The sequence below is a fragment of the Rhineura floridana genome, chromosome 4 (genome assembly GCF_030035675.1).
Source record: "Rhineura floridana isolate rRhiFlo1 chromosome 4, rRhiFlo1.hap2, whole genome shotgun sequence".
NCBI classification, from domain to species: Eukaryota; Metazoa; Chordata; class Lepidosauria; order Squamata; family Rhineuridae; genus Rhineura; species Rhineura floridana.
Genome location: NC_084483.1, coordinates 141031126 through 141043989, shown reverse-complemented (window position 1 = coordinate 141043989; position 12864 = coordinate 141031126). Strand labels below are relative to the sequence as shown.

Below are 12864 nucleotides of genomic sequence, written 5' to 3'. Positions count from 1 at the left end.
CTCTGCCAAATCATCTCACTATTTCCTGAAAGGCCAACGGGTGAAGCTTCCATTCCCCCTGATGCACCTTCTGTCTGCTGAGCCAATCTGCCTGGCAGTTGTCCTCCCCCTTGAGGTACTCCATGAGTATCGAGTCCATGTTTGTTTCCGTCCACTGAAACAGTACCTTCTGTGGTTGTGGGGAGCGTGTGCCTCCCTGACGATTCAAATGTGATTTGGCCAATACATTGTTTGTCCTGACCAGCACCGCCCCCAGCCATCTGCTCCCCACTGAACTGCACAAAGTGGATTGGTTGATTGGAAGTGCTGACTCCTGTGGTGACCATGTTCCTTGTATCATCTGGCCATCGCAAATGGCTCCCCAGCCTGTGAGGCTGGTGTCTGAGGTGATCAGGGTCTGTGGATGGTCCCGGAGCAGCACTCACTTTAGTAGGTTGGGTCGTTGCATCCACCATAGGAGAGAACGACAGACCGCTGGTGACAGTGCCACCTACCGGTGGTGTCTAGCCACAATGTCGCTCTGAAAAGGTAGAAGCACCCTCTGGAGTGGTGGACAGTGGTGATGGGTCCATGGGGTAGTTTGATAGGTTGATACCATCAACTCCAAGACCCCTGCCAGATGCATAAGGTCCACCGATGGCGACTTCAGAGGTTGTGTTACAGCTGTAATTATCTTGTCCACTCTGACTTACGCTAATGAAATGACTGCATGCTGAGAATCTATGGTGGCCCCAAATGTAATATGCGGTGGGTCAGACACAGCCAGCTCTTGGTTTGGTTGACGAGGAAGCCGTGATCCTTCAGGCATGCTAGAGTGATTTGTAGATCTTCCCAAGCCTTGTGGAGGGAAACTGACCGGAGCAGAAAGTCACCTAAGTAAGGAAAGACATGGACCCCCTGCGTCCTGAGGTGCGCCACTAGAGCAACCATGATATTTGTGAATACCCTGGGGGCAGATGCCAGACCGAAGGGCATGGCCCTGTACTGGAAGTGATCCACCCACTGCAAACCAGAGGTAAAGTCCGTGAGGCAGAAAAACAGGAACATGTAGGATAAATAGATGAGAGAAAACCTCCCTTTCTCAATGCCTCCTTGATTGAAAGTAAAGTTTCCATGCGGAACCTGTGGTATTTGATGTACTGATTTAAGTTCTTCAAATCGAGTACCACCCTGAAAGATCTGTCTTTTTTCATGACTGTGAAGAAGATAGAGTAGACTCCTGAAAACCTCTCTCCTACTGGGACAGGTTCTATTGCAGCAATATGCAAGAGGTGGGCAATAGCTTGTAGGGTCCTTTCCTGTTTGACTGGAGACGTTGAGAGGAGGGAGGGGATAAACTTGGTTGGAGGAAGGGAGGTGAATTCCAACCTCAGTCCGAATCGGAGGGTGTGTAGTACGCATTGGTCCAAAGATGTGTCCCTCCAGCAGTGGGCAAAGTGTTGAAGGCGTCCTCCCACCTGAGGGGCCCTGGTGTCAGAATTGATGCTTATTCCCTCGAGACTGGGATCCAAAGCCCGATCTATTGGGAAAAGGTTGTGGGCCTTTAGACTGGGTATATTGCCTATTCCAGAAGGGACGACTGGTACGGGTATCCTCTTCCAAATGCCCTAGAACCTTGAAAGGACTGAGAGGGCAAATAAGGATGGAATGGTCTCTGAAATGATCTCCTATCATCTCGTTTCTTGGCAGAAGGCATAGCTTTCTTCTTCTTTTTCAATTCCAAGACTCCTGCTAGGGCGTTGTCACCAAAGAGCTTGCCACCCACATATGGCTCACATGCCAAATTAGAGCAGGCTGCAGTATTGGCCTTCCAATGGCGTAACCACAGGGACCTTCGAGTGAAGACAGTCGCTGATAATTACCTTGCCAAAAACTGCATGGCGTCCATGGATGCATCTGCCATAAAGGTCACTGCTCTCGCAATTTTAGAAGAGACTTCCGGGTTTAAGACAGATCCTGCTGCGGGGTGTCCAATAGGTCCTCTAGCCATAGCAGGGATGCTCTTGCGAATACTGAGGAGGCTGCTGGTGCTCTGATGGAGAGCGCACTGGCCTCATGAACTCTCCTAAGACCTAGATCCAGCTTGCGCTCTGACGCATTCTTGAGGTGGGCATCCGAGTCCTTTGGGTTCAAGGACAGATTTAGTAAATTGACAGTGGGAGTGTCCACCAGTGGGACCTTGAGTTGGTCCATGATGTGTTGTTCCAACGTATAGTAGTTGTTGGCAGTTTCAACAGATTTCTTGAACTGCAGTGGGACATCAGATTTGGACTTAATCCCTTTTGGGAGTAGTGATGGAAGTTTCAGCACCCTTGACTTAGGTTTTGGGTCTGGACACATCACCAAGATTCTTGATGCTAAAGGAGCTGCAGGATCTTCCGGGGAATTTAGCTTAAGAGCTTCCATTGCCTTGCACAGGAGAGGAAAGAAATGAGCCTCCTGGAAAATCCTATTGGTTACTATCTCCTCTGACTCCGAATCTCCACTTCATTCCTCGTCATCAAGGACGATGAGCTTGCTGTCTGGGTCTCCTGTTGCCTCCTCCGTGAGTTGCGCATGTCTGCCTTGTGAGGTGGCATAAGGGTCAGGTGATGCACTGCCCGGTGGTTGGAGCACATTAGAAGAGGAGCAAACTGCAGGGAGGCCCTGCGCCACTTGCGCCCTTGAAGATAGCAGAGTGGGTGCTGTGGCTGGTGTACCCTGGGAGGGTTGTCGTGCTGTAGCCGCTGATGTAGAAAGATCTGTGGCTAGATCCATTAGAAGTGAATCTCTCAGCTGTTCCTTTAATTGTTGAAGCATGTGCTCCAATAGTTGCAACTGTAGAGGTTGTGCATGAGACCAGTGTGGGTTGTGCACCCCCCGGATTTGGAGTTCTTGATATGAAGAGGGGGAAACGATGGATGCTTCCCCCCAGCCTCCTTAAATGCTTGGTGAGACGCAGCAGTCTCAAGGAAGCCTGTAAAATCTTCAGGAGAAGGCGATGTAGAAAAAATCTCATCTAAGGTGGGCGGGAGCTGAGTGCCTTCCTCCTCAGATAGAGGTTCTTGGTCCCTCTGTGACCTGGAAATGGTACTATGAGCATCCTTCCCTACAACCCCCTGTGGATTCTCAGGCTGTTGCCTGTTGTGACTGGTTCCCCTATTTTTCTTGGGTGCGAGGCCATGTGAAGCCACCCTGCCCGCCAGAGTACACTCCTCAGCTACCTTGTGCCTGCCAGAAGAGGGGCGGGCTATGGTTGCCTCCTCCTGAGGTTCCATAGAATGTAAAGGCTCTGGGGCCTGATCAGATAATGGTGGCAGCTCAACATCCATTTGAATGGGAGGCTGGCATGGCTTATGCTTCTTGTGTGGATTTTCCGATTTGCGTGTTGCTGTCCCCATGGGAGCAAACCATGCTGCGGGTCTTACAGGGGCTAATGAGTGTAGCCAGGCCACATGCTGATGTACTGTGGGTGTGTCAGGCCAAATGCGCTTCTCCTGTAGCATCCCGCTAGGGCCATCTGCAGCAAAAATATGGAAGAGGGGGTGCCAGTAACTTGTCATTCTAGACCGTGTGCCAAAATAAGCCTCTCTGCTGGTGCCAGGAATGGAGGAGGTTGCCGGGCGATTATCAGTAAGGGCAGACTGATGCGAGTGCGATACGAGGCTAGCAGGGGGTGGGTGGGTCCAACGATGAAATAAAAAGGCAGACTCGAAGAAAAACAGTGGGCGGCCGTTTTGAGGTCGGCTTAGCACCACCGCGAAGCCTCAGCCTTGTTTTTGTAAAAACAAGACACACACAGGGGAAACACTAAAGGAAGGAAAAATACAGACAGTGGAATAACAGCAAACTATACAGGCCTGAACACAGTGAGATCAACCGTTCTTGGTGGAAAGCAGAAGAGAACTGAAGTAAGGAGCTGCGCAGAGCAGGAAGTCCTTGTAACAAAAAATCCATTAGCACTCCTCTGCCTTCAACCACTAGGTGGAGCTAGCTACCCACCTGAGATCAGCTTTTCCATGCACAGAATAATTGTTTATGGACAACATATGTCTGTTTCCTAGTCCATGTACACAAGATTTATTAATTCCACTTACTAACCTTTTAAATAAAAATATTTCAGCAACTATAGTTATCCCTGTTAGCATAAGCAAATTTTATTGAATGAACAGCTGCAGCACGAGGGGGTCTGACCGAGTGGATCCTGGGTGTAGTCAATGCATCATTGCGAGAGGGGGTGGTTCCAACCACCTTGAAAGAGTTGGTGATTCGACCACTCCTGAAAAAGCCCACCCTGGACCCATTGGCTTGTGACAACTACCGACCGGGTGCAAATACCCCCTTTTTAGGGAAGGTGATTGAGAGGGTTGTGGCGCAGCAACTGCAAGTACTCTTGGATGGAACAGATTACCTTGACCCATCCCAGTCTGGGTTCAGGCCTGGTTATGGGACTGAATCAGCCTTGGTCGCCCTGATGGATGACCTTTATCAGGAGAAGGACAGGGGGAGTGTGACCCTGTTATTCTTACTTGATCTCTCAGCGACTTTTGATACCATTGACCATGGTGTCCTTCTGGGGTGACTTGGTGAGATGGGTATTGGAGGCACTGTTTTACAGTGGTTCCAATCCTATCTCCAGGGTCATTCTCAGAGAATAGCATTGGGTGACTGTCTTTCGGCCCCCTGGCAGTTGTGCTGTGGGGTGGTGCAGGGTACCATCTTGTCCCCCATGCTGTTTAACATCTATATGAAGCCCTTGGGAGCAGTCATCAGGAGCTTTGGGGCAACGTGTCAGCAGTATGCTGATGACACTCAGCTCTATTTCTCCATAACATCCATAACATAACATCCATAACATCTGAATCGGGAGAGGCCGTGCAAGCCCTGCACTGCTGCCTGGACTGCACTGCTGCCTGGTGGTGGGCTAGATGAGGACCAATAAATAAATCCTAGCAAGATGGAGGCGCTGTGGGTTGGTGGTTCCCGAGTTCGGATAATTTGGATGGGGGTCATACTCCCTCTGAAAGAGCAGGTCCGTACTCTGGACGTGCTCCTGGATCCATCTTTGTCGCTAGAGGCCCAGGTGACCTCAGTGGCTAGGAGAGCCTTTTACCAGCTTCGGATGGTAAGACAGCTGCGGACTGGGGTAGCCTGACCACTGTTGTCCACGCACTGTTAACCTCCAGGCTGGATTACTGTAATGCGCTGTATGTGGGGCTGCCCTTGAGATTGGTCCGGAAGCTGCAGCTGGTGCAAAATGCGGTGGCGAGACTGCTCACTGGGGCAGGGTATCATCAACATGTCACCCCACTGCTGAGAGAATTGCACTGGCTGCCCATTTGCTACCAGGTCAAGGTTCTAGTTTTGGCGTACAAAGCCCTATACAGCTCAGGACCACGATACCTGAAAGACCATCTTACCCCTTACATGCCCAGTCAATCACTGCGCTCTGCAGGTAAGGGCCTCCTACAGATACCATCTTATCAGGAGGTTCGTTCTGTACAATATAGGAAACAGACCTTTAGTGTGGCGGCACCTACCCTGTGGAATTCCCTCCCTTTGAATATCAGACAGGCGCCATCTCTGCTATCTTTTCGGCACCTTTTAAAGACTTTCCTCTTTCAAGAAGCCTTTTAAGTTGAGACCTATCCCAGTCTGCATCTCTGTCAGAATTGTTTAATATGTTTTTTTAATAATGTTTTAAACTCTTTTTTAAAGTTGTTTTTTAAAAGAATGTTTTTAATGCTGTTTTGTTTTAATGTATTTTAAGATCTGTTCTTATGATGTTTTAAAGTGTTTTAGTGCTTTGTTTGCCACCCTGGGCTCCTGCTGGGAGGCAGGGCGGGATACAAAATGAATAAATAAATAAAATAAATAACAAGTCATCAAAACCTTTTCTGCAGCATTTCCAGAATGAGCATATTTTCAAATCTTTTCTGTGGCATTTACGTATTTTTAACTAATTCCTTGATTCAGCTACTTACTTAAATAATTTTTGACAGCTATTAAAAATACAAAAAAGGTTTTTTTAAAATATGGTTTTATATTAGAAGATTTTCTATAACTAAACATTCCAATTCATACCTGAAACGGCTGGTTTGGTATCAGTTTCACTTTTAATGCATTCCTGAAATTAAACAATAGTATGTGTACTAACTCAGGTTCAGAAATCTTGCATAAACTCAAGCAGAAAAAGAAGCCTCTAGTTGTTGACTACTGAGAAGAAAACAACCCTCTTCCCTTCCCAGAAATACTAAGAATATACTGTTCCAGCTTTCAGATTTAAAGAGATATCATAAGGATGGGGAAATCCATTTCTTCCTAAACGACTAAAGAGTAAACAGAATCATAACGAACAAAGAGTCCTGTGGCGTCTTAGACTAACTAAATTATTATAGCATAAGCTTTCATGGAGTACAATCCACTTCATCAGATGTATGAAGTGTGGGGTTTTTTTGGAGGAGGAGGAAGATTGTAAACAGTGAAGTTGGATGGAAATCAAATGCAGACATATACAGACGATGATGAATTCATAAAACAGTTCATGACAACACAGACATCCTGCATTGGTAAACCAATTAACATGCACAATGTGCTAAAACTCTCAAATTATTATTGTTGTTGTTGTTATTTGCCTGCCCTTCACTAGTAGGCCCCCAGGGTGGGTTACAGAAATTTAAAATGCAGTATTAAAAACAGTTAATTGTAGTAATTGTCGTGATTATTAAAAACATGTTTGCATAGTAGCCTTTTTATGTAATGGGAACTGGCCTAGCTTGCTCCTGTCCCTGTTCTAAGATCTGATCTGAGGAACACCAGCAGGTGAAGCTTTACCTGGCCTGCAACTAGACACGGTTGCTAATTGCTACATATAAACTGTTGTTACAGGGGCTACTACAGGCACGAATTGAAAAATTGCCATTCTGCTCACACATTGGCCATTTTTGCTTTGCCTTCTTCATTATAGCTGGAAATGCTGCTGAATGGCATCTAAGATAACTTGTGAATATTGGTTATTCTGTGTGCAAGAACAGTCAGTATGCAATTACATTCCTTGCTCTCCAGTTCTGAGTTCATGAAAAGAACATTTTCCTGCTTTGTTAACTGTCTTATCTGAGTTTTTAGCACATCTAGATGATAATTAATATTCATAAAATTCTTACAAATAGTTTTTGGCTGCTATGCAAACCACAAAACAGGAACATACTTTCTTGATGCTTATGGTGCTGCCTTCTGTGTCCTGTGTAGGACTGACATCGCTCTGAGGATCTGAACTGTAGGTGGAAGACTCGCTGAGCTGCCTGTGGAAGACAGAATCCAGGTGCCCAGAATGTTAATAGTTATTTGAGAATCCTGAACAGAAATGCCTGAAGCATATGCCTCAAGAAGATGTTTATGATCTTGTGGGCCACATCCTTTCTTCAATAAATCTGCAATAAGGGCCTACTACTCAAAAGTTAGATTTCCTCTAAAATTTTAAATGGCAAATGAGATGGGAAAGAAATTATATAGCAATTGACTTTATCATATGGAATTTGAGCAATAGCAATACCAACTTGAGATGTATACTGATGGATTGTACATTAATTAAGTCACGTTTGCAGGCAGCTGATTTTCTTACCCATATTCTTCCCTCAGCAGGGGCGTGTAAAAAGCTGCCCTATATAGGGAAGGGTGAGAATTTAGCTGAATTTGGATTTAGCACTGGATTTTTCAATGGTCCGCATATTCTCCATGTTTGTGGAGTGAACCTGTTCGCTCCAAACTTCAGTGCTTTACCCCCCCGACACTGGATTTCCTCCCCTCAAACATTTCCTCGACAATATTGTTCTTTTATTGATTTTGCTTATAGCACAATGCAGCAGTACAGGTTTCTCTCTTTCTCTCTCTCCCCTCCACTTGAATAATCCAAGCTCGAAGCTGGAGGAAGCAAGCCAAGTCTTGTCCATGTTAAGGACTCCAGGCTTGCTGAGAAGGAGGAGCAGGGGGGGATGGAAAGCTGCTTTCTCTGCTTAGAAAAAACTCTTTCAAAATATTGGTATTTTCTTTCAAAATATTGATATTTTCTCTCATTTATCAATATTTCCTTTCAAAACATTGATAATTTGAAAAAATATTGATAATTTGAAATAAAATATTGATATTTTGAAATAAAATATATTTTGAAAGAAAATGTTGATATTAATATCAATATTTTTGGGGAAGGAAAAAAATCAGACTGGTAAAAGCAGCGTATAGGGAACAAAGAATGAACTCAAGGCAATATTGCCTGTTAGGTCAACGGAATGCTTTTGAAGTGGCACCAGCCAACAGATCCCATCCCTAATACTAGGTCATACTTTGTTCATCTAGCCCAGTACTGGTCCCAGGCTATGGTCTGAAGGCACATGAGGACAATACCCTGCTGAAGCTAAGCAGGGTCTGGTCTGGTCAGTGCCTGGATGAGAGATCACCTGGAAACCATATGTAAGCTGCCTTGGGTTTCTATCATGAAAAGAAAGGCGGGGTATAAATGTAATAAATAAATAATAAATAATACTGTATACTCTACTCAGAGCTACTTCCAAATGACAGAGTACTGGATGAACAAATTATTTAAAGCCCTAATCGATTTAGGGCCAGGTTATCTGAAGAACTGTCTTCACTGGAGGCCTGGCTTGTTGGTTAAGATTAGTTAGATCGGTAGGCACTAGAGATGGCGCTTTTTCACTGAGAACTCCTAGCGTATGGAACTTCCCTTCCAAGGAAAGTGTGGTTGGCCCCATCAGTGCAAGCCTTCAATACGGCTTTGGAGATCTATCTGTTCTGACTGGTTTTTGATGAGGATGATTTTATTAAGGTTGCTGCTGTTTTTTAAAATATTTGTTTTAGATAGCTGGTTATTAGGTTTGGGGGGCTATTTTTCTATGCTGGGCCAAATAATGCTTTAAAGTGATGTTTAATTGCAGTGACTGTTTCCTGGCTTTTTCATATTTTACATGTTATATTACTAGAAGTGTGTTTTTATTTGTTTTATGTTTGTAAGCCACCTAGAGGACATTGTTCTGTAAGGCAGCCTAAAAAAAGAAAATCCTATCAAACAAACAAATAAAATCTTTGCCAAAGCAGCAACAATAAAGAAACCCAGGAAGGAGGAGAAGAATGGAAAGTCCCATTGCATTAGTGGAAGTCACCCCTAGTTTGGAGAAACGGTCATCGGTTTCATCAAAGCCTAAGTGCTGGACCACTCACTTTCTTAAACCAATATAGACCTAATGCAGCCTTTGCCAACCTGGTGTCCTCCATATGTTTGGGACTTCAACTTCTATCAGCACAGTTGTGCTGGCTGGAACTGATGGGATCGCAGATGAAAAGAGGGAAAATAAAGTGCCTAGCCAGCAAACAGCCAAATACGGAAACAGAAGTGATTTATTGCTGCTCAAGATTTTATTTTATTTTGGGCAGCAATAAATCACTTCTGTGAAATCATCTGCAATACATTTGGGGTGCCTCCCTCCTTGCTTTCCCATCTGGAGCTGATGGAAGTTGTAGTCCCAAGCATCTGGAGAGTACCAGATTGGCAAAGACTAATATAATATGTTGATGCCTGATATATAGTTCACCTACCTCTCAGAGAGGACACTTCGATAAAGGAACAGTAAGCCATTAATTCCAAATAATTCAGTTCTATCTGCTTGAATGGTGTTGCCAGCTTTAAATCTGGAAATAAAGAGGGTTTGCTTGTCATTTTTCACATGTGTCACTTCCTTTGCTACAGTGCACATTTCTTGCATGGACATAAAGAGAGCTAAGAGGTCTGATACATTTTAAAGACTCCTGCAAGTCAATCTGATATCCCTAAATTTATGTTGCTGCAGTTTGAAAATGAGAAAATGTACAAATCGTTTAACACAAAAGGCCCAAAGATTATCAGAGAAGGAGCATGCACCCATGTTTTTACAATCTCAGGTGCGCTCCACCGATTACTTCCAAATGTGTTACTTCCAAATGAATTAATATTTTGTAATATAATTAAAATGAAGTATCATAACATATAGTGAGTTTCTTATATTGTAGATCTTTGTAAATCTTAGTTATGCCTTTCCCCTGCAAGTCCCTTTGCAGGTTTCGGTCACTGTAGTACTACATAATGCAAACTGACAACAGTCTACATCAGTGGATTATATATACATATTTACACACACACACACACACACACACACACACACACACACACACACACACACACACACACAAAGGATTTGGGGACTGTTTTAGGACATAAAGTGAGTTCACACATCAAGCATTGTTCACCGTCCCTACATAAATTGCAAATATGCTCTCCTCTGTGGCTGCACAAAGCAGGGGAAACCGCTAGCTGTGGGCAAGATGACTTTTAAGAAAGATTGTTCACCATTATTAACCTTCTCACTGAGGAACTCCCCAAAAGCCCCTGAGAAACCTGGGAGTTCCTCAAAACAAAGAATGAAAACCACTAATTTAGGTGATAGGTTCAGAATGCCTCTGAGGAAACCTCAGTAAAATCATAGTTTTCTAACATGACCTTAATATTTCTAGGCACAAATAGCTCTTTGGTTCTTTTGAGACTGACTACTTGTTTCCTAGTGGTAATAGCCTTTGAAGTTTGATAAACAAAATGGCTACCACATTGTTTTCATAGAATGATTCACATCTTGTTAATACAAGTGGGACTCACAACAACATATTGCAGCATGGAGTCCTCCTGTTCAGAGTTCCAACCAATCAGAAATACTTTCTTCTAGGATATTCTGCTTTCTGTCCCCCAACCATCCCAATGAGTAGACAGCATGCTGTGGCCACTCACTGGCCTGAGTTTGGAGTTCTCTTTGTATTTCTGCAAAACTTTGGGTTTTTCCAACTGTGCTGCTACCTCTCTCTTGTATATGAGGTGGTGCCAATTTAGCTACCTAAGAATTCACACTCCCGAGAATGTGTTTGCTAGAGGATGAGCTTTTCTTTTGACAAAAATGAGATCTGGCATTGCGGTCTGTACTTCAAACAGGACATTTCTTTGCTCAGCCGTCTGTCTATCCCTCTTTGAAGAAGATTATTTGTAAGGACTTGTGCTTTCTTCACCCAAGGAGTAGTTGTAATGAAGGAGAAAAATGTTAACGAAGGAATCTAGCTTAGTGTTTCCAAGGGGCTTTCCACCTAAAGAAGACTAAAAATAGGATGGAGGGAAAATAAGGCCATGGTGCTGTTTTTGGAATATTTTGTTTGCAAAGGTGTCTTGAGAAGGAGAGGAATTAAGCAGCAAAGGATATGTTCATGCCTACTGTGGTTCCAAAGTAAACCGTTTCATCATGAAGTTAACTAGGGAGTAGAAGGGGAGAAATTGTGCCTTCTGCTTCTTTGGGAAGCTTTCCCAAAGAACTTTATGGAATTAGGGAAAGCTGCCAAAAGGAACGCCACATTATGCTTCATGACGTAGAAAGTAACCATAAGAAGGTCCTGCTGAATCAGGCTTTCTTATCCAGCATCCTGTTCTTACAGTGGCCAACCAGATGCCCATGCAAAGCCCCGTAACAGGACATGAGCACAAGAGCTCTCCTCACTTGTAATTCCAAGCAAAGGCATTCAGAGGCATGCTGTCTCAGAGAGAGAGAGGGGGGGGAGAGGGGGGAGCGGAGGGGGAGGGGGGAGAGGGAGAAAATAGTCATTGTGGCTAGTAGCCATTGATAGCCTTATCCTCTATGAATTTGTCTAAACTCCTTCTAAAGCTATCCACTGTTCTCACTTGATATGGCAGAGTTAACTGGCAGGTATGTACTGAAGGATGCATTGGTTGGCAGCTAATTTTAACCCCTTCCAAATTCTGAACTGAGCAAGGGTTCTGCCCAATGACTCATGTGACCTACGGTGAGATGGAGGTAAGGAGCACTTTAATTGCCCCCCCCAATGTGAGTGGTAACAGAAATCCTGTCAATGTCCTTCCCTTTATGCATCTCAGCTGTTCACTCTCATTTGTCTGTGTCTCTGCTTATGCAGCAGAGTTGACAAGGTGTACAAAGGGCAGAACTGTGACAGAGCCTCAGTTGGGGATCACACTGGGGAAAGGGAGCTGTAGAAGGCCTTTGCCTGGGTCTCAGCTTGAAAGAAAATGGATGAGCTGTACAATGTTGTGTGTGGTTGGGGAATGCTTGGGATCAGGTTTCAACCAAGCACTAGATGGAAAACTTTTAGGGGTACAATATGCCCCATGTATCTCCAGTTGCTTATCCCTAGCTCAGTACATTTACTCACTCCCACTTCCCTTAACAGCAAGACTCCCACACAACACACACAAAAAGCAGTTCTACATTGCAATCTGTTTGGTCCATGTTGGGTGACTTGGCACTGGTACTTGCATAACCTTGATGACTTACATGTGTCTTGCAGTAGCAGATTCAAAATCCCACATGATGATAGCACCATTGGCACTTGCAGTAGCTAATAAATTGTAACCTTCTACTCTTAGCAGATCAAGGCATTTCACTTCCGTCTTAACAGGTAACTGCACACACACAAAAAAGACTTACTAAAATAGTAGTAAAAAGCCAGTACATAGGCTCACAATTTAAGAAACAGAAATTGCCTGCCTTTGCTACTTAAAATTATTATTGCAAACTGAGCAAACACAGGATTATACAATTATTGTGAATTTAAGCATGGATATGCCCTATAATAAAGCAAAAGCATCATAACATTCAATATATTTTTTCCACCACTCTACAATTACTGGGCCCAAAGAGAATGCTTGAATCGATTATGCAAGAGTCTGGGTACTTGAAAAGTAGTCATAGCTAGGTTCCTGGGGGCAGAGAAAACTGTAGGAGACTCTAGAGCTACTGGCCACCTAATGGAGAAAGGTAGCCAAAGGCTCTC

General features: G+C 44.2%; 2 protein-coding genes across 3 annotated transcripts in view; both read right to left on the bottom strand.

The window, feature by feature from the left end:
• EXO1 (exonuclease 1) overlaps positions 1-12864 on the bottom strand; it is a 381281-nt gene that overhangs the window by 67216 nt on the left and 301201 nt on the right. The gene's annotated exons all lie outside the window — the stretch shown is intronic.
• Positions 1-12864, bottom strand: part of WDR64 (WD repeat domain 64) — a 93358-nt gene that overhangs the window by 25206 nt on the left and 55288 nt on the right. The window contains exons 12-15 of the mRNA XM_061626396.1: positions 12366-12493; positions 9586-9678; positions 7187-7280; positions 6064-6106 (exon numbers count right to left, since the gene is read on the bottom strand). Coding sequence (XP_061482380.1) covers positions 6064-6106; positions 7187-7280; positions 9586-9678; positions 12366-12493 — 358 coding nt within the window. The remainder of the gene's footprint in view (positions 1-6063; positions 6107-7186; positions 7281-9585; positions 9679-12365; positions 12494-12864) is intronic.